Below are 26,227 nucleotides of genomic sequence, written 5' to 3' on the forward strand. Positions count from 1 at the left end.
ATTTATTTCTATAATTTTTATCATTTCCGGTCATCTCCCACCTGGTGTGAGACCAAGACTGACTCTTGTATTTTCAGTTCATGTTCTAATTAAGATAATTTCCATCATTATTTTTAGTGTTTTTTGTGGGGTTTTTGTGTCATTTTGTCGTATGTCTGTTCTTTTTATTATTCAGTATATTTTTCTTGTATTTTGTGTGTTGTTGGCAATATTTAAATTATTCTCTCTCAGTGTGTGTGCGTGCGTGTGTATGTTTCTGGTGTCGTTTGGTTGTTTCTTATATCGTTTTTGTATATTTTCCTATTATTTTGGTGTATTTTGTAGTGATCTTGTGTATTTTTCCTCTCATTTAGTGCATCTTTTGTTGTTGCTATTATTTCAATTATTCTCTCTCAGTGCGTGTGTTTTTTGGAGTCATTTTGTGTATTCTGTTGTTGTTTGTCTGTTCTTTTTATTATTATACATCATCTTATTTTGTGTGTTTTTGTGGGTTACTGGTCATATTTAATAAGATTATAATTTTTGACTAAAGAAACACGTATTTTCAATGCTTTCATTTGTTAATTTCCCCTCTCTCTCTGTCAAGTACCCCCTGAAACACTGATCTAGGGAATAAATAAAAATCTACATACTTTTTTTTTTTTTTTGCTTATTTTTAAATGAGAGAGGCTGCGTTGGAAAAGCAGGGACTAAAAAATGCCTCACAATGCATAAATAATGGGAGCAGGAACAACCCATGGATCACAGGGGAACACAACGAGTTTAGGGTTTGTGTTGTTTCGGGTTTTTTTTTTTTTTTAACACAGGGAGCAAACACCGTAGTTAAAAATAATTCTTGCTTTAACAAAACTGGGGCAATGTTCAAGTCCATGCACACACACAAATATAACAAAATACACAAACAGAGACAGTGGATCCTCTAGTTCTGCACTTATAACAACGCTACAGTTTTAGCATCAACATCTACAGAGGGAGCACTTAAGGCCTACACGAGGGCCTCATTATTGCTCTATTACTTGTCAGTATTGCATTTTCTCATATACTCGTTTTTTGCTAAACTTAACAGTGGAGATCTCAAAGGTTTTTGTAATTACTATTTTCCATTCAGGTTTCAGTTTTATACTGAATGAAAAGTATGCGCATACAATAGTAATTGTATTTACAATTCAAGCAAAAGCTTCCTTTCACAACGCTGTGCAATAACCAGCTGTTGTTTTACAAATACACACCAAACAGGAAATAACTGCAACAACAACAACAACAACAACAAAACTCTCTTTATCTAAACTATAGAGATAGTTCTTAAATATAGTCCTGTGTTTCAGTTTCTACTACCATGAACAAAAAAAAAAAAATCATAGAAAAACATTAGTCATAAAATAGCCGTTTGCAGACTGACACACATCAAACATCCACTGGTTTCAGTCAAAAGGTCAACACCTACAAAGCTCCCACCAGTCCCTCACCCTCAAGCCTTCATTACAATACTGATCTACTTTTTTATGTGCTGTGGGGTTTTTTGGAGGCAAAGAACAAAGCAAAAAAAAACACAACAAATGGTCTGTTTAGAGGTTTAGAAGTCACGTATTTCTAAACAGTCATAACACCCTTTCCCTCTAGAAGATGACGAATAACGACAAAACACACACACACACACATATACAGTATATGCAAATAAAAACCCAAGTCAAATGCAACACACATTTTCCAATCCATAATTTTGGGATTGATAAAAGTAAACAACGGCAGTCGGCTCATCTGTGGGAGTAGATTTGTAGTCAATTTAATTTTTTTTATTTTTACAGGTGATTTCGTAATAAATAATATAAGTTACAAAACATCAGAGGAGACATTTGGGAGCTGAAATCTTCAACCAATTTTGAAATAAAGAAGGAGAACATTGAGAGGATGCTAACTACATTCTGTACGATTATAGAACATTCATTGTTATAAGTATTAAAGCATTTGGTTTTGTGATATTTGTGTTTTATTACAAAGCTTCACAATCAACCTGACCTAATATACCCCAGGGGATTTGCACACCTTAGTTTAAAAAACACTCCTAAGAAGAAGTTAATATCATGGGGAGTTAACGTAATTAAAATAAGTGTTTGTTGAAATAAAAAAGCTGTACAGAGTTGGTTTTTATAAAAGGTGTTAAATCAGTAGTTTTTAAACTTGATTTGTTTGTGCTTAGAACAAAAAGTGTGATAATGGCCCCGGACTGAGAAAAACGGCAGCTGACCGACGACAGGCCATCTGATTAAACTATTTATTCTACTATTTAATCTTTATCTTTTAAAAATGTGTCAACTACTTTCCACAGATGCTCACTTAGACTGATATATTGGAAATGTGAAGGGTAAGTCTACATCAAAGAGTCAGAGCTTTGACAGTGGAGAGTTTGCCTTCATCATTGTCCGCACAGGATTAGCTCTTAAAACGTGCTCTTCTCTGGACAGCATGTCACAACTGCACTGACAAGTGGTTCCAAACGTGTGGGGACTCAGTGCATCAACTTACAAATGCGGTGGTGTGGTTGCAGATAGTAACTGATACCACAGGTACGATCAACTCACACTGTTGATTGTGTGATAGATGGATGTATCTAATCTACAGTTTTAGATAGAAAACTATGGGCTAAGGTTACTGTCAAATGTTTCGTGTGTGCTAATGTAAAAATCTGACACCATAAATTACCAGTACTGTCAAAATTACGTCACAGGCATTATGAATGGATTAAAGATCTGTAATATACAATAATTAAGTGTCGTTTGTCACTCTAACCCCTAACTAGGGGTGTCCCAATCCGATATTGATATCGGATATTGGTCCGATATCAGCCAGATTTTATTGAACTGCATCTAAAATCTCCGATATAAGCGCTCCGATAAGTTTTGGTTGTTTTTGTCCCCGCCCCCAGTTGTTTACTGACAGTAAAAAATAACTGAAGTGATCTTCAATTATTGAGTAACATCACTTGATCAAGCCTTTTCTAACATCCCACACTACAAAATAAGTAACAAAAGTATGTATGATTCATGCTGATATCGTATCAGATTAATATCGGTATCGACCAATACTCAAGACTGCAATATCGGTATTGTATCGGAGGTGAAAAAGTCATCCCTAACCTACCCCACTTGATCCTTTCACCTAATGCCAAAAATGCCAACATAGCTCCAAAGGTGTCATAATTTAGTGAACGACACTTCATGACACTTATTCATGCTAATGACAGATAATGACAGCATAAAGTCAGCCTGATGTATAAAACTTCAAATAAAGTGTTATTGTGAACACTTGTTTCCTACTCACTAAAACGTGAAATTAAAAAAGATAATCAGTTGGATTCCCTTAAAGGTCAATGATTATCAGGACTAATTAATATAATAAATATAGTTTATCTATGAAGGCGTTTTAAAACAAAACCTGATAAACTTGATAAAGGAATCAAAATGCGTGCTTTAGTATAAAGCTGGGTATAGCAATGGAAGCTTTTATCAAGCAAAGTATTCTAATAAATGCTGCTCAGCGACTCACTACATTCACTTCACACACAGAACAATAGATGCTGAGGTCAGCAGTACTAACACAGACGAGGTCTACCTTGGTGAGATCTGGCCGCAGGTTGACGGTGCGAAGCCAGTCTCCTAGGTGTGGGTAGCCGTCCAAGGCCTCGGGCCTCTCCGTCTGCGGCACTTTCTGCTTGCACTGCAGCTGTTTACAGATGTATTTCATGAGCTTCACCTGCAGACAGCAACATCACACAGACGGGGAAATGCAGGTTAGAGCTTTGTGTAGAAGAAACAGGTGTTACATTTAAAGGTCACGTGTCACACCTGTGCCGGTGAGGCCTGAAACACTACAGGTTTTCAGCATTCTGGTGGGGAAAAAACCCTATGTCAATACTGTTACATATGGTGACAAATCCACAAAATCAATGTAATTTCTCCAACAAGATTAGGGTAGATCCAAGCATGACTCCAAACCAACCGTATTCTCCTTCCTGTTCTGAACTCAATGTACCTGTGATGATGACGCCAGTGTTTTTCCCTCTACCCCCAAGACAAAGGGCAGATAATTAGATACAAGCTGCTATTATTATAGAGAGGAACATTCTGGTGGCCAATAATGAGAGTGTCCATTTTGCTGGCACACCACATAAGTGCATTTAGAAGCAGGAAGCAGTTCCGTGACATCAAACTCGTCAGAGACAAAGGACGACTTCTGGGATTCCAGTTTCTTGTTAAAGACACCAAATTCCCAGCCATGTTTTTGCCTTATTTTGAAAAGCAACCCAAAGCCTTAAAAGGAGGATTTACCCTAATTTTTGGGGGAATAACTATTGTTTGCGCATGTAGACAACATCAAATTCACTTGATTTTCCATTATCAATTATTAAAGTTCAATTACCGGTAAAATGAATCACAATTACTAGGGGTGTTGAAAAAAAATTGATTCGGCAATATATCGAGATCTTACGTCGCGCGATTCTCGGATCAATTTTTTTTTTTTAACCTTTATTTAACCAGAAAAGTCTTTTCCACTTCAGGACACATTGTAGCTGCACAAAGAAGTGCGCTGAAACCTGGGCATGTTGACCAACTTGTGTTTTTTCAATAAAAATCTAAAATACGGTACTAAGTTTCTGCATTTATTAGTTGTTCTAGGCATACACCTCAGTTAAGTTGCACTAAAGTCATGTTGCACTAAAGTCAAAGTTGGTTTAAAAGCCACAGACAGATTGTATGTTATTTTTTTATTTTAAGTTGTTGACACATGGCATGTTAAAGCCAATGTTTTGAGTGTAAAATATGCCAATAAAATATATTTCATACATAATGTTCTCATGAAGGTGTAGACATTTACAGATTAGTTGTTTCTTAAGTCATATATAAAACAAAACAAAAAAACGCAATAATCAGGCAATACACACCCCTAACAATTACTGAGCCTCTAATATATAACTTAATAAAAGTTAACAATCCTCTTGTGTTAGCTTTCTGTTAGCATCTCTTATGATAACAGGTTGTGAATCAGCTGTAAAATACACTAAAAACAAATATCTATCATGTTATTTCTTTCCAATCTATTGGTTACCTTGTTAGGCTTCCTAATCAACGAAAATATAGGTTTTAATATTGAATTTTGAAATGGTAAAATGTGGGAAAGCTTGATATGAAACACATTTGCATGATTACCCATACACAACTACCAAAAATGTGTGAAAAATGTAAAAGTTTACACTGGTGTCTAATATTACCAGGTCATAAACCCGCAGACTCGCTTAAAGGCTCGACACAGGTGCTTTCCAAAGCCATGTCACTTCAGTGGTCCAGTCAGTAAGTATTACAATGAACACGGTGGTATTAGTTTGCAGCAGTCTGTATTGTGCAGCTTAGTGTGACTGTCTAGTGTGTCCTTATCTCACGGTCTATCTTTGAGAGTCTGTTACAGCGTGGCAGCACCTTTTGATCATCTCTGTGACACCATCAGCGAGTGCCTTTCTCTGCTCATTCAGTTTGTTCCATGGAAATCTACTCAGAAACTCTGACTGGCCTTCATTGCTCAGCAAGTGTGGCCTTGGCTGTAAGAAAGAAAAAAAAAAAGCTGTTTAACTAAAAGTGACTTCACTGCACAAAGATGGCAAAGAGACAGAATAGAGAGGGAAATACTCTGCTTGTTGATCCTGACATTAATGAATGGTGTCAGTGATTGACTGCTAGACACTCTTTTAGTGTTATATGAACTTTGAAAAACTCTTTAAAACTGCTATACTGCTGATAATTCTTTTTATTAGATTAAGAGACAAAATTAACTTTCGGTGACGACACGCACAGACAGCAAAAAAAAGATTTTGTGTGTCAGTGAGCAGTACCAGGTTGTGAAACATTAAAAGAAATGTCTGAATTTATACATAAAAGTTTATCTTCTTGAAGCATAAGTGTTACAGGGATAAAATTATAAATAGGTGTGTATATACTTGTGCATGTTTGGACAGATGAATGTATAGTGGATCATATGAAGTGTATAATTATAAAGATATATATCAATGAATTGTGTCTATATACAGTATATATATATATATACAGTGTAAATAGTTGTATATTACAAGAAAATGATATGTATTGTACTAGATATTACAAGGGGTAGGATCATACAGTATAAATCTTCCGCCGACTCCTTTTCGAACATGTACATGCTTCACAAGCAGGATTTTGTACCATCTGTCCTGTCTTTGCTTTGTTTGATTTATTTTTAATTATTATTATATTATTATTATTATTATTATTATTATCCCCCACCACAAAGTGGAAGGGGGATAGAGGTTTGAACTCCGTCCGTCGGTGCATCTGTCCGAGTCAAAGGGGACAGCTTTTCTCAGAAACTGTTTAAGATAGGATAACCAACTTCGGTGTGCGGCTTCAGGGTATTAATACCTTGATGGAGTTGGAAAATGAGAAGTGCGCAATTATTTTTTCCGGAGTTATTGCCCTTGTTCCGTTTTTTTTTTTAACTACGTTCGAGGTATCTTCAAAGAGGACAGCTTTTCTTAGAAACCGTTTAAGATAGTTAGTAATTTTATATTCTGATGTGATAATATTGTCTTATATATACATCTACTGTAAGTTCTTATATTTAGGACATTTAGGAAAAGGTTGTGAGTTATAATGAGAACCAATCTGGCGGGGGATGTTGATGACTATGTCTTCTTCTTATTATTATTATTATTATCATCATTATTTTTTCATTGTGAGATACACTGCTGTTGTGCTCATGTTCTGAAATGAATTCAGATCAAATTAGATAAAATAGTGCATGCCTCAAAAAAAAAAAAATCAATGAATCAAACATTATTTGCTCCAAAAAAGAAAGTAAAAAGGTCAAATTTGCCACTTGAAAGTCTGTTTTCATCTTCACTGTATGATTTATTGATTATTGAGGCATGATTTTATCTAATTAAAAAAAATATCTGAGGAAGCAACTTTAAAGCAAGAACATAAATATATTAAACGATCCTGTGAAAATAAATAAATAAATAAATGCTCATTTTCAAATTAAACTTCTGAATAACTCCATAATTTGGCCCAACTTTGACCTTAAAAATAAATCCAAATGTATCCATGGTTTAGATTAGCTTCATTTCCATGCCTTTCTGTAGCAATCATATGGTCTCATTAACTAGTACATTGAGCAATTTCTTTCCAGTCCTGCAGTATTAGTTCCTGGAGTGAGAAGACTTGACTCCATGTGACCGAGTGGAGCAGCTCTGGTGACGTCAAGTTGCCTAGCAACCATTCTTCTGAGTCGTCAGCAACATTTCAGCAGAATCTCCCGCATACACATGAAACCGCAGGCGCAGACACAAAGCAGCGCCTCACAAAATAACATGACACGTCTACTGCAGCTTTACCACCGAAGTAGCAGCTAATCACCACACACAAGGCAGGCTATTGTTCAGCCTGGAGGTGTCTAGGTTAATAAAACTGGTGTTGCACTTTATCACATCGAGAGAAAATAAGAATCCTATGCATGCTTTTTTGCTCCAGAGTGGAGGAAGCATTTGATGTATTGAGTGAAGCAGGGAGGAGGGAGGGAGGGAGGAATGGCATCAGAGCCCACCTGTCCATGCAGCTCAACGTTGCCATGGCAACGACCTGTGAGGAGATGAGTGACAGCCGGCGCGTCAGCCACAGTGCGAGAGAGAGAGAGAGGGAGTCCCAGCAGCAAACATACAAGTTACATCTCACTGCTGCAATTGTGCTTTTTTTTTCTCCAAGGCTTTTGCTGACAAAGCAACTTAAGGACACCTGCTAGGAGAGTAGTGCCTACCTAACAAATGAATAACAGCACTTAAAAAGCCAATATCCAATATATCAGCTGATATATGATATATGAAATAAGAACATCAATATAGACATGTAGGATATAGACCACATGTGTCAAACTCAAGGCACAGGGGCCAAACCCGGTCCTTTAGAGCAGCGTTTCTCACCTAACCCGAGGGGTACGCGGTGGCACTTGAGAGAGAGAGAGAAAGAGACAGGGGAGAAAATTAACAAATAAAAGCATTAAAATATGGGGTTTTATGTTTATTTTTAAGTTAAAAATTATTAAAGTATTACCAGCAACTCACAAAACAACAACAAAAACACACAAAATAAGAGAACAATACAAAGAATAATAAAAAGAACAGACAAACCACAACAAAATACCCAAAATGACACCAAAAATACACACACTCAAGAGAGAAAAATACTATTACCAGCAGCAACACAAAAACGACAACAAAGACACACATGATCACTACAAAACAGAGAAACGTACAAAATGACACAAGAAACAAAAACACACACACAGAGAATAATGTAAATAATACCAATAACAACATGCAAAAATGACAACAAAAACTCACAAAATAAAAGAAATATGCTGAATAATAAAAACAACAGACAAACAACAACAAAATACACAGTTAAAACATGAACTGATAAAACAAGGATCAGTCTCTTGATCTCAGGAGGGAAATGACCAGAAATGATAAAAACTATAGAAATACATCTCTTCAGGAGGCACTAAATACTGTTTCATTCCACTTATTTACAAAATGAGATTCTTTAAAATATGTGTTAGCACTCATTTATTCCGTCATTATGTGCTACTTGAGACTAAAAAGTTTGAGAACCACTGCTTTAGAGCATCAAATTTGGCCTACTGGAAAAAGTAAAAATTAAAGAAAAAAAACATGATTGTAAATGTGTAAATGACCAACTCAATCAGTTGTAGATATCTAATTCCTTCTAAATACAAACGAGCTCATTTTTCCATTATATTATATTATAATTATATTATATTATATTTATATCACATGACGGCAGTCAAATTATTACACAAAATTTCCCCAAATTCCCAAAAAATACATGGAATTGCAAACCAGGGCATATTAAAGTTGAATTTTCTCTTTTTTCCACCTAAAACCTTTGGCCCACTTTAGCTTAAACTGGTCCGTATTTGGCGCTTGAACAAAAAAGAGTCTGACACCCCTGATATATACTGTACATGAACACAAAAAAAAATTTGATTCAAGAGAAAGAAACAAAGCACTTCTAAAATTAAATAGTCAACACTGTCAACATAAGGACTGTAAAGCCACTGATGAATAAGAAAATACAAACTTGTGCAAACTGAATTTTCCACATTACAATGTAAGATAAATAAACAAAATGACCTTAAACAGTAAATGTGGATGAATCAATAATAGGCTAAATGTAACTGTAAACACGGAACTAGTGCAATTCTCTGAAGTGAATAAATCAGTTACATATTACACATATATTGACCGTTGTCGATTAATCGGTGATAGCTAAAAGGGACCCAATTAATTGGTCGGTCTCTAGAAAATATTTCCATTGCTAACAGTGCATCTGACTCAGAAAAACATGATTGTGAATATGTGAAATATGAATCATCCTTTGTTTCTTGATTTTACTTATTTCACTGAGTTATTTTATTGTGTAAAGTGTACTTAGGTACTGAAAAAGGCGCATTAAAATAAAACGTATTATTATTAATATTACTATTTCAATAATTTCTAGAAAATCTGCTCAACGTGGTGCAAAAAACATATGTATGCAACAATGATTTTATACTGTAAAGACATTCCAGTTGCTGTTTAGTTTCCTTGTATGTATCCTAATCATTTCTACAGTGAAGCTAACGACAACACTACAAACAAGCACGATGGAAGATGACACCAATTCACATAACTTATTAAACACTCTATATATATATATATATATGAACAAAAAAAGTTAACTCTAAATAAATACATGAATGGTTTTAAGTTTTTTTTTTTTTTTTTTTCACAACTGTTCAACCAAATATTGGAGACAAAATAAATTGGGATTAGAGTAAACTTCAATTTGATTGATGGAATTTAAAGTAGGGCCAGGCAAAAAAAAATCAATTTAATCGATTTATCAAACTTGTAAACAAAAACCATTTTTATTTTGCAAAAAAAAAAAAAAAAAAATTTATTTTATTAATTCTTTATATGTAGTTATCTGATTTCTTAATCAGAAAATTGAAGCTCGTGTGAAGTTGCTGTTGTACTTTTGCTTAAACTTGGGTTAAAGCTTGAAATTGTGGAATGACAGCCTCATTTACTTTTTATTTTATTTTATTTTTCTATGCATTTTAACTCTCGAGGACAATCACAACAATAAAGCTGCACTCATGACAATAAATCCAATGTCTGCAGTCAATTTTAAGTGCATTGAAAAAAAAAAAAAATCAAATCGAAACTCAAATTTTTCTTTTTTTTAGGCAAAATCGCCCAGCACTGATACAAAGTGATGCTATTATTTTCGTATGTTGTGACACTGCATGCCGCACAGCTACCTTAACCTTTACAGGATGTTTTACAACAAAGTGTAACGAAAAAGGAAACTAACTGTCAATGTTGAGAAACTTACTTGAGTTGTATTTCCTCTATGCTCTATGCACAGCCGTCTACACCAACTACTTCTAGGACACTTAAAGACAAACACACACACATATAAGCCCACACGCACGCGCACGCAGTGGTTGTCATGTCAGAAGAAGCAGCCCAGCGGATTGGCTTTGATTCTTCCCTCCCCTTTCCTCCCTGCTCTCCCTTCTCGAACAGGCTCTTTGCGCGTCATTTGATTTTCTTATTTAACAACCAACCCTGAAAATGCGTAGGAAGAACGATGTCTAAATATAGATACAGCCACAACAGCTCGCACCAAGAGTGCGCAAACTCACATCGACACTGTGGGGAGACAAAACAAGTGTGATGCTCTGCAATGTGCTGATCACTGCTGAGTGCAGTTATTTAAGGCATATCTCATCTATTGTTCTGGTTTAAACACGCACAAAAAGATGCACACAATGACCAATACTAATTTACTGATATATATATTAAAAAATGATGTTATTGAACAAATCTGGGATAAAGCTCTAAAGAGCTACCATTAAATTAACAGGCACTGCACGTGAGCCTGACACAGAGACCAGTCTGAGGGACATTAACATGTTAAAAGTGAAGTACCAGTTAGCACTTCATTTGAGAGGCCGCCATCATTATTATCTCAATGGCACAAGCAGGGAAAACACACAGTTCAAGTGGAATAATAAAGCTCTTTCAACGAGAGGCTAAACGTGAACTCAGGCCAGTTATGATTGCACTTCAGGGCAATAAGAAAACAATAACCCTTCACACTAGCAAGCATGACAACTGTTCTGGCCTCAAACAGTCCTCTTCTATTCAACGCACTTTAAAATAGGAATAATTCCACTAACCCTTCGCTGCGTTTCCACTACCCTTAAAAATGTGCAGAATCGAAATAGCGTAATAAAAATTGGTAATGGAAACACCTGCATAGGCCCGGCCTTGATATGTTGCCATATTCATGTGTATTTGGCGGCGCGCCTATCGGCTGCAGAGGCTAGTGTTAGCAACGGATATTAAATAGCAGATAACTCACTCAGCTCTAAAAATTTCTCAGTAAACCTGCAGCGTAATTACTCTAAAAACTCTAAAAATAATATACCACCGCCAGGAAATCTTAGATCAAGGTAAATAAAACCGTTATAGTCTGGTAGATGCGGCAACTCTGGACCTACTACGTAGCTTCGAATTGCTACGCCTGCTACACCCAGTGGCCTGTGAAGCAGCGGAGCCTCTTACCCGCGGTGTCCGCCAGCGGATGAGACGTAAGCGGTGTGATCGGAGGGAGAAGCAGGGATGTCGAGCGGGGCTAGCAACCAAGCGAAGTCTAGCATTTTGTTTTCCTCGTCTTTGGCCTCCAAACAGGCTGGACGAACAGCATCTGCATGTTTGTTCCATAGCGGAATGAACGGAGTAAACTAGAAATTATTTGGTGCATTCTGTATGGTTTAAGACTGAATGAAAATGGAACAGAATGAAACTAGCATTGTTGTTTACAAAGGTTCTAACTGGATTGCAAGTGTTGCCTGTTAAGGAATGTACATCTATATACCTCTGTGCTTCAATGTTTAATATTTATTGCAAGTGTAACTTTCATGAGGAGGAATTTCAGACGTTTCGTTACTGAAATGTGTCGCAAAAGCGCTATGGAAACACTTTTACCGCAAATACACGTCACGTGACCTGACGTGCATGGTCACGTGACCTTTTCTCTCTGAGAAAACATGGCGCGGTATGTGTAAACAGAAAGAAACCGGGACATTTCTTAAAATTAAACTTTAAAATTAGAGTGTTATACTGTAAGTAGAATCTGAGTGCCTGTCTTCCTGCAGCGAAGTCTTGCAGGACGAGATTTCACGGCTCAATGGAACATTCAATAAAAACACGTTCAAAGCGCAATTATACTTCGTCGACAATTACAAACATTGCTTTTATTTTGCAAAAATCTGTAATGAAACCCAGCTTCTGATAGATTTGACTTCAGTTAATGAACAGGGAAAAGGTGATTGACACAGAACAATTAAATCTAACAGAATCAAAAGCAATAACTAACAAGTTTTTTTTATAACTGTGTAAAGTTTTCAGTGTAAATTTCCAGTTTTTGGTATTTCTGAATAAATGGCATGACCTACTTGGGTTATTCCAAAAAGAATTTTCTGTCAAACACAACCTTTCAACTTCTTACATTGGAAATAGCTAAATAAGCATATCCAATTGCAGTTACACAATATTTAAAATGGTGATTTAAGAGCCAGTGAACATGACGTTGGTACCAGATGAGCTGGATTGTGTATTCTAGAATCTGCTGGTCTACTGGGAATTTCACACAAAACAGTCTCTTGGTTTTATAAAGAATGGTGAGCTTTTATTTCTCTGGGTCAAAAGGCCTCAGGGGTGAGAGGGGAATAGGCCAGACTGGTTCAAGAGGAAAGAAAGACAACGGTGACTGAAATAGCCCTTGTTACGACCAAGGTATGCAAAAAGACCATCTCTGAACAGCAACTGCTCAACAACACAAAGAAATGTAAGCAGATAGCCCACACCAGCAGAAAGCCACATCATTGGACCATTGTGCAGTGACAAAATTCAGATGCTGGGGTCAGAATTTCGCAACACAACAAGAAAGTGTGGATGAAATGTGACGAGACTTGAATGTTTCATGCAGCTGTTGGTGAAATAGTATGGGGGTGTTTTCTTATCTCACCTTGCCCTTGTATACTACAGCTTTATACAGTTCAACACCATTTTACCTCCGCCAAGGAAGGAACACTTTCAACAACTTTTTATTCATTTATTTGTTACTTTGTTTGTTTGTTCGTCTGTTAGCAGGAGTACGTCAAAAGTTAACAGGTTTTTAACAAACACACAAGCCAAATAAAATATAGACGCTTGGCTGAATACCAAATATTGATTTCAATTGTTAAATTTTTCACTATCTTTTTTTAAATAGTGCATAAATAGCCTAGAAAAAAAATGTAGACATGTTTTTTTAAAGAAAGTAAATGTTTACTGAATATTCTGACATTTTTTAAATATTCCAGCAGCGTTTGTTTTTCAAAAAAAGCACAACAAAGTTTTTCATTTATATTATTAGCCCTTCAAATAAAACAAAACATGTATTCCAAAAAAAAAAACTAAAGTGCATTAAAGGGGAGGTACGATGAAAAAAATGACTTTATAATGGTTTTGCTACAGTGATCTACATCCTTTAGCCTCATTCAGAGGGACAAAGTTGAAAAAGTTCTGTTTTCTCCCTCCCTTGTTATTCCACATTTTGTAAAAAGTCAGCTCCAAACGGGACAGTTGGACTGTTAGCACTCCGTGCTAATGCTACACCAGCCTATGCAGCAAGACCCGGTGTAGTGTAAGGAGGAAACGATGGGGATGTTTACGGATTCATGGCTCACAGCGCTAACAACGGACTCGGTTGTGGAGTTGGATGGCTTCCAAAATTTACGCGGTGACGGACAACGGAGAGCGGTAAGGAGAGAGTCTGGCTATGTTTGTGTGCGGAAAGGGGGAGTTGCTACTGTTGCTGCTCTGGTTCTGCAGCAACGCGCACATACTTTTCCGATTCAAAATCAATGCACGTTGTTCGATTGAGTCATTGCGTCACAGGGTTGGTTTCTCAATTACCCCACAGAGGGAAGTAATTGGGGATAGAACTTTCTTCCAAGCCCTTAAAATATGAACTATCATGGTGCCATGATCAGGATCACTGATACAGAATAGATAACTGATAATATATGGAAAGGAGGATACTTGGCACTAGGCAGAGATTTGCGCTCTCTGGGTGCTAAGATAAAATCATCTGAAAAGCATTTTCTTTAAAATCAGCAGATTTTGAATATTAACTCCAAGAGAACTAAACTAACAAAGAAGTGAAAGTACAGATTCATGGCAAGAAAAGGTTTCAAAATAGAGTGCCAGTAAAGACAGAGGAAGTAGAATTGCTGATCAACCTTGCAATCTATTGCATGCAGTGCACAGGCCACATTAAAGATAGCTATACAACTCTAGTAGTTGTATGAACATAACTATAGTGAATGCTTATCCAAGTATCTATGCCATTTTTAAATTATAAACTTCTTCAATACAAACTGAAAGAAATACGTAAAAAATATATTGTTTTATTTGCTAATGCAAGATTGTCTAAGGACAGCAAATAGGAAGCTAGTAGATTTCACCAGCACTTCGCCGGATTTCAAGGGGAAAGAGTAGGTCAAGGCTAGAATGTGTTTTCCAAACACGAGTAAAAGCTTTGTATATTTTCTTCCTTATTGTAGTTTCCATTGGTCCATTTAACAAGCTGATAATTGATATGTAATGTGACTATATTATTTATTCATGATAGCTTGTTTTCCCCAAGAAAAAGGATAAATTGCAAACACTGTCTGTAAACTATTTAAATCAAATCATAACAGGAAAGGAAATAATACAATCGCTCAGTATCATCAAAAGAGACCCAAACAGTTTGACTGTCAGTTTAAGTTACTGAAGTAAGTTAACCACCAAATGAAAATGTGACTTGCAATAACTATGTAAAGTGTCTGCACTCTGCAGACCATCGATGTCTAGATGAGACACATCGGAAAGAGATCTCACAGCAGTTTACATGGCCTTGAAAATGTGTGAGAGCAGCGCTGCTCGTCCATTGTCATGAGGAACAATGCTCGTGCAAAAAGTATCCACAAGACAGCATACCACAGGAAGTACTAAGTTAGATCACATCCTGTTCCAGTGACAAGGTACGCAAGATAACGGCTAAAAAAGAGTGGATGAATGTGGCTCTGGAATTCGGTTTTACAAATAATTTGATAAGCACGTTCACTTTTGAGTAGTTTACAGGGGACTGTGAAAAATGATCTATCCAAATGATGGACTATTTAACTATAAATACTATGAACTATGGGTCCAAACCAAATGTGGCTCACGAAAAAATGTCTTTGGGTAGCAAGTGGAGTTACTTTTAACAGCAAATTTGTAGTTTTAGTGACAGTCTTTTTCAACATTTAGTCATCAGGACTATTTCTCTTATCGTCTAGTGCTAGCCGACTAAATTACATTACGACTTCAGTCGACTAAATTAGTTACAGATATAATCCACTAAAATATAAAGCATGTTGCAACTCAGGTTGATAAATGTTAACTGAATCTTTTAAAAATGCATAAACAGTTGCAACATGGTTCCAGCTAGATTCATTTTGTGTTCTTTTTGATTAGTATGTTAAGTTGAGGTTTTATTAATTTTTTATTAATAAACACCAACTTAACATTTCATTCAAAAAGAACACAAAATTAATCTCGCTGAAACCATGACATAAAAGTCAAGACAAACTTCAAAAAAACCATCAAAGGCAAATTTTTGACAAGATAAAAACTTGCCTGAATAAAGGAAACCTCAACTTAACATACTGTTCAAAAAGAAGACAATTAATCTAGCTAGAACTATGATGCAACTGTTTTTGCGTTTAAAAAAAAAAAAAAACATTTATCAACCTGATATGAGACAGTGTTAATGTTTTTAAATAAACACAAACACAGATTTAATACTTTTTATCTGAACATCATTGATTTTACTTTTTTTCATATAACGGCATAGATACAATAACTTACTGTCCAGACAGTGAAACTAACATTACAGAGTACCTGCCCTTCCTTAAAAAAGGTTATGTACTGTTAAATAAAAACAAAATGCAAACTATAAAAGCAGTAGCGCCATTAGTGCATAACAATACAACAAGCGTCCTATCAATAATTTAGAATTTAGCTACTTTTAAAAAACAGTTTTACAAATTTTAAGAAAGGCTGCATTCCTACTCTGCCTAAATATTTTGAGCAACTCCGAAATATTTAAATATATAAATGCTTGCCTTTGATGCTTGTCACCAGCCAATGCGGAGCCAGCCGATTGGCAGGTGACAAACATCAAAGGAGCCATTAACCATTACTGTGTGAATAGGAAAATGAATGGGAAAATCGAAAACAATAAATTGGAATAATTCAAAATCCAAAACATAGCAGAATGTTCAGAAATGATCTGCACATTTTATAATCAAAAAAATGTAACGATACAGTTGCATACTGTACATACATTGTCTGAATTCACTGTCTTCCATGTGATCGGTGTTATAGACCACATGAGTTGTCTTACTTCCTCGAAAGACAATCAGCTTGTTTGCTATTGGATCACTTATCGGCTTGTCCCACCTTTCAGACAAAAAATTAGTTTTAATAAGATACCTTCACAATTAGTCCTTAGCTTCCAAATAATAATAATATTAATAAAAACTTAGTTCTGATTGGATTTTTTTCCATGTGAAAACTATAGTTTCTTTTTTTCCAACATTCATAAAAGTATCAATACATTTTTATATAGTTTTCGTTCCGTTCTTTACCAAATTCAGTTATCTCGTTTTTGTCACAAGAAAACATTTAATCTACAAAGACTAACAAAATTAACACTGGTAGTCAGTAGAAGAAGTCAAACAATAAGCCATTAAAGTCTGTTTCTTGGTATTTTTCAATCTTCACCACTAGTTTATAATTGTAGCGACGCCATGTTTGGTTTCCTGGTGAGGTTTCAAATGTCTGTTTTCTTTAGGTGAAATTTTGGAAAAGCTTATTTTCACTTTGTGCATTATTTTTTCAAAGCACTACTACAAAAACATAAAAAGGTTATTTAAGATTCTTGTATAACAGGCGGCTTTACATTCGCTTGCCACAAATGTCAGTGAGTCACACAGGAGAAACCAAGTGATTCCAAAACAGGGGTAGATGCAAATTTGGTATTAATGTAATTCTAAGAGGAAATGGAAACTTCTTTCACTCATTTTGTAGATAATTTCAATAAATAAATCAATAAAACAATGAGTGGACATGTCATAATGGTGTTATTTTGTGTATTTTCTCTCATTTTGTGTATTTTTTTTATGTTGTTTTCTATGTTTTTGGAGTCTTTTTGTGTATTTTTGTTGTTTGAGGCCTTTTTGTTGTTTGGTAGCACGTAGCATGAATATGTGTGTTTATATATATATTATATAACATTAGAAATTTATTATTATTTTGTACAATTGCTTATGTAAATGTATTTCATTTTAAGATTATGATTTGAGCAATTTGAACAACATTAGATCTGAATGTTAGTTTACAAAAAAAAAGTGTTTGTTGTGTTTTTGGATTTATTTTGTACGTTTTGTTTCTAATTTTGTACGTTTTCTCTTATTTTGTGTGTTTTTTGTTGTTGTAATAATACGACATGAACAATTTATTATTTTGAATATAATTTTATCATATTTTTTTATTGCAAGACAAGTGGGGCAGCTAAATCAAAGTTAGTATTATCACTATAGTATTAATTTGATTAATTAGGAAACTTCTTTCAGACATTTTGTAGATAATTTCTGTTCAGATCAAATACAAAAAAAAGCACATTGTCAGAAGCTAATTGTTAATATTGTTGCTCTAATTTTAATAAAACAATGATGGGACACATCATAATGGCTCCATTTTTGCGATAAAACTAAATAAAAGCTTTTATTCCCACTTGGTACCTTTATACAAACAATGAAAATATGAACCAATATTTTGAGCCAGAAACGTGTGTAATTGAGGCCATCCCAGTTACTGTTAGAAGCTTACAGATGCAAAGTAATTTGTGACAAAGTGCACTGTCAGTTTCCTAGTTTGCCAACATTCTTGACCATTGTGAAGGTCAGCATACCGCTCGGGAGGGACTCTGCAGCTGAAACTAAATGCCATGCCTTCTCTGGAACACTAGTTTTTTAGGGGCTACAATTGTGTTAGCGGGGTGCTCAGTACGTAGCACAGAAATAAAACACATGGATAATTGATAGGCTGTTGTCAATCTCAACTGAATATTCCTTTAAGCCAACAAGGTATCAGGTTTAACTCAACCATGAACCAGATAACCAGTTATCATCTCGCCTTAATGTCAGAAATACATCAGTCTATGTCATCATCAAACGATTATCCACATTATTCAGGGCTATCCACCATTATACGGCGTCTCCCATCATTTTACACTATTTTTTACACACATATTCATACTTCATGCTAGCATGCTTTTCTGTAGAAGCCAGGCGTGTTGTCTAATGCTGACATTGGTCTTTGATCAACCTGCCCTATTTCCTTTGTTTTAGAAAAAACATGGATTTTTTTTTTGCATGCAGATGTCAATTAATCCATATGATTGTATCTTAAACAGGGGTGTCAAACTCATTTTCAAATCAGGGAGCAAATACGGAGCAGTTTGATCTAAAGTGGCCCGCAGATTTGAGCCATTTTCTTCTAGGTACATCGGATATAAATGTTTTGTAAGGCACTGGCAATACCCAAATAATAAATGACAGATATCGTTCTCTGCGAGATCGCCACGTCTTTTTTGTGAATTTTTAGGGCAATTTTGTTGGATTGTTTGTGAGAAAAAATTAATTAATTTGACAATTTGTGACATACAGTATGCATGGAAAAATAGCAAGTGCATGCAAATTGTCTAGAGTTTCAATGAGGCAGGACTGAGATATCTACAACTGAATTATTTGGTAACTTTGGTAAGGATAAATGTGTTCCATATCATTTGTACCTCCTTCTGCAGCCAGACTTCAATGGTCTGAAGGCCCGGATTGGGCCCCCGGGCCTTGAGTTTGATACAGTTGATGATAATTAACAAAAATAGGTGTTTTTTAATTTATTTTGTATTTTTTCTCTTATTTTGTGTGTTTTCAATGTTTTTGGAGTCATTTCATGTAATTTTGTTGTTTCGGGTGTTTTTGCTGTCATTTGGTATATTTTGGTCATTTTTGCTGTCTTTAGCCTTTTTTTTTTAGTTATTTATTTGTAGTCATCATGTGTGTTTATTAGGGCTGAAGGATTTTGGAAAATAATCTAACTGCAATTTTTTTCTTCAATATTGCAATTTAATATGCGATTATTTTTCAATGAACACAAGCAATAAATCAATCTGTTTCATAATAAACAATTCCAGATATATTTAAACTGAATATAAAGTATACATTTTAAAGCACAGATTACAACAATACAGTAAACAATTCTGTGGCTTTCCCTCTTCAACATATCTAACTTCACGTTTCATGAAACATGTAAACATGTGGACTGCACTTCTTAAACACTCTCTGAACTTAACAGGACAGTACAAGAAAAAAACAAAAAATCGAAGTATCAATAGTTCCAGACCCGGACCTCAGACAAATCTTACTATTGTCCCGGCACTTCCTTTGCGCATGCGCAGTTCCATCACTGCCGAACCTTTTCTAAATACACGTAATGTGCATGTGTTAACACAAGTGGTCTAAGGCAATAGACTTAAGGACGTTTCCTTCCGTTGACGTGGGTTCAAATTCCACTTCTGACATATTTTTTTTTTCTTCTTGATTTTAACATATTTAAGATGGCAAATTCCACTTTTAAAAATACATCTATGAAATAAATAAACATTTTAGGGTATTTCCTGGGTCAGGGTTAGGGATAGGGATAGAGCTAGGGTTAGGGCTAAAATAAAACTGATGAAACTATAGCTGGAAGGACACGGGTTCGGCTTACTGCGGAGGCATGCGCATGGGAAGTCCCGGAATTACAGTCAGGATTGTCTGAGTTCCGGACCAATGGCAACAGCCAAAACAAATTGCGGCCTTTGCAATCAAAAAATTCCGTTTTATGATATTGCGATAATATCGCAAATGCAATTAATCATTCAGCCCAAGTGTTTACAGAGTATTTTTGTGCATATTTGTTGTCAGTTTGTGCATATTTGTTTCCATTGGTTTATTACTCTTGTTTATGTAATTTAAGCGTTTTTGTAGTCATTATGTGCGTTTACTTTAAGGGCCGCACTAACATCAGACCGAGGACCGTATGTGGCCCCCGGGCCGCCAGTTGCCTATGTCTGTAATAGCATTAAAAAAAAAACCCAATGCGTGTTATTTTCCCCCTCTCTATCACTGCTACTGATGATAGCCCCCCACTGCTGTCCTATAAAGCAATGATGGCTCTTGCGCAAAGCAATGTCACATCATCCAGAATCAGCATCTATTTACACAACACACAGTTATGGGGCAGCGTTTCATTACACGTGTCGTGATGATGCAATATGAAAGACACAAAGCTATAAAACACGGTGAGATAAATGGCAGCAGCAGATTATTGAATGTGTGCCATTAGGCCATGAGGCAGGATTCAGCAGCACGAGCACAGCACAGATGACAAATAATAGAGAAAGAGGTCACAGGCACCAAGTCTGCACCATTTATAGATACATTTAAATAATAATAATAATAATAATAATAATAATAATAATACTATGATGGCACTGGGCTCATGCACTCATCATGTATGTGCCATTCTCACCTCGGTGCATCGATCACACGCACTGAGCCACACTATAAGCGCTTAAAGCCAATATTGAGCCAGAGAGGCGGACATAAGCCCTCATGACTCCGCATTTTGACTTGGAACAATGCAGTGACACATTCACACGGAGCCCTTTACCTCTAAAGTGCGTATTTCTTGCTGAGTGAGGTCGTTGGACACGGCGCATTTGGTGCGCAGCCCTTGTAAACTGGAGATGGAGATATCAATCATATTCTGGATGAGTTCGCATTGATGTAGTGCGGCCATGGCTGCGACACCACCACCACCGCCGCCGCCGCCACCACCACCACCGCTGCTATCCGCCTCCGGCTGCTCATCACTCTGGACCATCTTCCCACCTTTAGCACACACACTATCCATTCCTCGGCATTGGGCTCGGCTGTGGAAGGGCTGTGGTCAAACTGTTATAGGATGGAATGACACAGGCACATGCAGGCGTCCCTATTGTGGAAGTTAGCTGACAGCGACTGTCCTCCAAGCCTCCAAACACACAACTCCGTGTGAGAGATAGTTGGTAAATGTCAATGCAAGATGGTTCGGTAAAAACCCGGCTCAGAAAAAGTCCAAAGTCCAAAGGAGAAGCGCCTTGTACAGCACGTCCTGCAGCACTAGCTAGCGACTGGAACACTCAGGCTTGCACAGACAGCTCTGGAAGAGGCTTTCACCGTCTGTCAGCTGTTGGGAACATCATGAGGCGCGGTGCACTCTGGGAAATGAAGTCAAAGATGGCGAAAATCTGCAGCGAATACATCCTGTTCCACCACTCGCCAAAGCGGACATTAACTCCAGAAAATTATTATTATTTTGTACAATTGCTTATGTAAGTGTATTTCATTTCAAGAATACGGTTTGAACAACATTTGATCTAAATGTTAATTTACCAAAATAAATGGTCTGTTGTAAGGTTCAAGGTTTTTTTATTGCTATTTTCATGTTTCCATAAAAATGAAATTTGTTATATTTTATAGTGCAATATAAAATTATTTTTGTTGTTGTTTAGTAGCACATAGTATGAATATGTGTGTATATATGTCGTTAGAAAATTATTATTATTTTGTACAATTGCTTATGTAAATGTGTTTCTTTTTAAGAATACAATATGAACAATCTGAACAACATTTAATCTAAATGTTTATTTCCAAAAAAAAAAAAAAATTAAAAAAAAAGTGTTGCGTTTTTGTTTATTTTTGTTGTAGTTTCTTTTTATATATTTTCAAGGTTCAGGGTTTTTTATTGTCTTTTTCATGTTTCCATGAAAATGAAATTTGTTTCTCGGGGGCCAGCAGCATACAACAAAATAAATATTAACAGAATTATAGTGCAATATAAACATAATTCAACAGAAATTAGTAAAACATAAAGTACACACAATACACAGAAGCACAGTAAAGTAGGAGTGCAAGTCTTTATGTTTTATTTGTATTTTCTCACATTTTTGTATAGTATGAACATGTGTGTGTGTGTATATACTGTTAGAAAGTTTATATTATTTTGTACAGTTGCTTATGTAAATGTATTTCATTTTAAGAATACCATTTGAACAAACTGAAAAAGATTTGATCTAAATCTTGATTTACCAAAAAAAAGGTTTTGATGTGCTTTTGGATTTATTTTGTTGTAATTTTGTATATTTTCTCATATTTTGTATATTTTCTCTCATTTTGTGTATTTTTTGTTGTTTTCAATGTTTTTGGAGACATTTTGTGTATTGTTGTTTTTTTGAGTGTTTGTGTTGTTGTTTGGTAGTACAGTATGAATATGTGTATATATGATGTTAGAAAGTTATTATCATTATTATTGTTCAATTGCTTGTGTAAATGTATTTCATTTTAAGAATACAATTTCAACAATTTGAACAACAACATTTGATCTAAAATGTTTTTGTTGTGTTTTGGATTCATTTTGTATATTTTTGTTGTAATTTTGTATATTTTCTCTCATTTTGTGTATATATATACACATTATTTTCTTTAATGTATTTTTTTTAATCTTGTCTGCACATGCTGTCGAAGGTCAACACTACACATTGCAATCTTTTTGTGACAGCAATGCATGTTTTATTATTGCAATTAAATAAATGAGTTTATTTTATTGCTTAATGGTGACCATCACCAGCCCTCCCTCAGGAAGGGTAAGAAACACTTTATTAAAGGGAAAATATAAAAAGAGATGGCAGTGTTACACCTAGGTTAGGGGGAAGGGAACAGGGAAGAGGAAGTCAGGGTAGGACAATGGAAGGGGTGCGGAACGTTAGAAAATGATTATTATTTTGTTTATGTAAATTTATTTTATTTTAAAAATATATTATCATTTTGTATATCATTGTTGTAATTTTGTACATTTTCTCTCATTTTGTGTATTTTTTGTTGTTGTACTAATAGGATTTAAAGGTGGGGGGAGGGGTTGCTCACATGCAGGGAAACAATTTGCTCCACAATGACACATATTGTCTTATTTTGCACTTCTGCAGCAGATCAAACCTAATAGAGAGTATAGCAAAGGTAGAGAATGTATAAGAGCAATAGGAATGTGCAGCATTTCACAGCTTCTAAATCAACATAGCACATGGCTTCATGCTGCAAAACGAGGGTGAGATGTTCCTTCCTTTAATATACCCTGATTATACAATTGAATGTGAGTCACTTACTTCTCGTGAAACCCAGTGTTCCTGCTCTCCATCTGTCTATCTAGCTCTCGATCTCTGATCAAAGAAGAAAGAAAAAAAAAAAATGTGTGTTTTACACTGGCCAGAAAATTCACAAGTCCAAAATGCATCCTCACACTGTCCCATGGATGCACAAATTAGCCACTCAACAATGACAAACCCACACCATAGCATCAGAATGTTTACAGCGACATGATGCACAAGTGAGAGGAAAATGAATCTACATTTACATAGTGACTTTAAACGGACTTGGTAAGGATTTGTAACTAGCATTAGTGTTGTTCTGTCACTTTCTAAAGTCTCTACTCTTGTTTTAACAGCACAGATTTGATGGTGGCATGCCAGCAGTTCATTATGCACATTACAACTTCTTTTTTTTTTTTTTTTTTTTTTTTGAGTTCAGAAAAGCAGGAATTAAGAAAACTTCAGCTTAACTCAAACAAATAATGCTTTACAAAAATGCAAATACTGTGAAAGCTATTTTCCATCCCAGACTAATATATTGTGTGCAAATAACTCTTTATCATAGATGTTACTTAGTTACTTAGTAACGCGTTGTTGTGACCATAATCTAACATGTTACTATTACCAAACCAGTTTTCAGAATAAAGTTTATTATCCAAATCACTGTGAGTTACTACCGTATTTACGTCATTTTTCTCATGTATGCATAGGTCTAGCACAGTGGTTCCTAAACTTTTTGTGCCCAAGGTATATTTATCTATATATACTGTATATATATATAAATGTAGGTATAGAGTGTGCGTCTGTATTATGAAATTATTGCATACAAAGTAGTAAATTAATTGTTTCAAATTTTTGCGTAGTTGTATATTGCAATACATGTATGGTTGTCACAAAAACACCCAGATTTGAACCACTGGCCTAGGCAATATTCAAGATATATCGAGTTTTCGCTTGTGGCAATATAGAAAATTACAATATTGCCTATATCTAAGTGTAAGAAAAAAAATCGATTCAGCGATACATCATGATATTTCACTGCGCAATTATCGTATCGTTCCAAAAAATGTCCAAATAGTTTTTTTAAATCATGTTTTTTAATGGAAAAAAAAACCCCAAAACATTTTTTTGTGCGAACGTATGCATGTTAAACTTGTTAAACTACCTCACTCCTCAATGCATTCTTGCTTGGAAGTTCATTGCACTTTATTTTCATAAAACATACTGGGCATTTTTATAGATGTATGTAGTTCCTTTAAAAAAAAAAAAAAAATTAAAAACTTAGAATCAGAATCTGTCACAGGAGCAAAAGATAAACTTTTTGGAAAAATGTAATTTGACTGATATTCTGATATATCGCGGTGTATATGGTATTGTTTAGTATCGCTGTATATGGTATCGTGACATGCATGGTATCGTATTGAATTCATGGCAATGCACACCCATACCTATATCAATACATTTTTGATTTAGTGTTTCCAAACCTTTTTTGTCCAATGTACCCCATAACGTTTATGTATTAAGGCGAGTACCCCTTTATTTTGTTAATTTGTGTCAAAAGGCTCGTCTGAAAGCTTCACTCATATTTTGCTGATGTTTTGACCATTTTAGGTGTTGATCGGCACCTTTTTTTTTTAATGTATTTTAAAGAGTTGTGCCAAAATGTATTACAGATAGATAAGGAAAATATCTGTGAGCAAGTGGAAATTTGTCTCAAAACTTAAGAAAAATAAATTGACAATTGTTTCTGTGTACCCCTGAGGTGTGTTGAAGTACCCCTAAGGGGACAGGTACCGCTGGTTGGGAACCACTGCCTTATTGGAGAAAAACCCAAAAGTGGCACATATTGTGTAGCTGTTTGTTAATAAATGTGTCTGTGTGGCAAATTTAAACCAGAATTGTCTTTCTGTCAAGACTTTATTGAGTCGTATATCGCCATTTCGACAAAAAAAAAATATCAAAAAGATACAAATTTTGGTCTATATTGCCCAGCCCTATATATGCAACTATTCACATTTTTAATTTACATGTTACATAACATACAAAATATTTTAGGTAAAACAAATACTTTATTTGTTCTATCTCTTTTATTTAAAAATATTTATGTTCAATTTTTAGATTTTTTTGTTTTTTATAAAACATGTATTTTTTTCTGTCAGGAGATTAATTGTTGACTTTACTGTTAAAAAACGCACTTCTATTAAAGCGAGTTTTGGTTAAACCGGTTGTTATTTTTATGCTGAGGCAATGTGGGGCTGTTGTCGTCAGCTGCTAACTAATAATGTAACTAGTAATCTATGTTACTTTTTAAAGGAGTAATACATAATCAGATTAACTGTGGCAACACTGCTCCTTTCTATAATACACAAGTCTTTAGGCAGTAAGTGATTTATGATTTTTTTTTTTTTTATATACAAAAATGTGAAACACGAGCACAGTGCAAGCTGTTCTATAAATACATAGTGTGGTCTGTGAAGGAGTCTCTGTTTCTTACCATTTGTTTGTTCTCAACGCCTCAGTTCTTCCTTTCTGTGCAAATACTCGTTATGTTTGCAAAGAAGAAAATGATACAGAAAAAAATAAGGCAATCCAAGTGGTTTAAATCAATATAAATGTATAAAATCAGTGCTGATCAAGTATAGTAAACAGCTCTCAGACACAAATGGTGGAGATAAAGACAGGGTGACCCCCCCCACCCCCCACCCCCCTCC

General features: G+C 35.3%; 1 protein-coding gene across 7 annotated transcripts in view; it reads right to left on the minus strand.

Annotated features, from left to right (window-relative positions):
- The window catches only part of ksr1b (kinase suppressor of ras 1b), a 37,061-nt gene extending 15,477 nt beyond the window's left edge, over window positions 1-21,584 (minus strand). For 2 of the 7 annotated variants that reach the window (XM_028466967.1, XM_028466965.1), the window contains exons 1-2: window positions 21,005-21,188; window positions 3,610-3,750 (exon numbers count right to left, since the gene is read on the minus strand). In XM_028466967.1, coding sequence (XP_028322768.1) covers window positions 3,610-3,750; window positions 21,005-21,133 — 270 coding nt within the window. In that variant the 5' untranslated portion in view covers window positions 21,134-21,188. Of the gene's footprint in view, window positions 1-3,609; window positions 3,751-3,842; window positions 3,884-5,471; window positions 5,591-10,478; window positions 10,521-21,004 lie in introns of those variants that run through there. The other 5 variants (XM_028466969.1, XM_028466970.1, XM_028466963.1 and 2 more) reach the window with 5 other exon arrangements.
- Window positions 21,585-26,227: the final 4,643 nt, after the last annotated feature.

Source organism: Gouania willdenowi, chromosome 14 (genome assembly GCF_900634775.1).
Source record: "Gouania willdenowi chromosome 14, fGouWil2.1, whole genome shotgun sequence".
NCBI classification, from domain to species: domain Eukaryota; kingdom Metazoa; phylum Chordata; class Actinopteri; order Blenniiformes; family Gobiesocidae; genus Gouania; species Gouania willdenowi.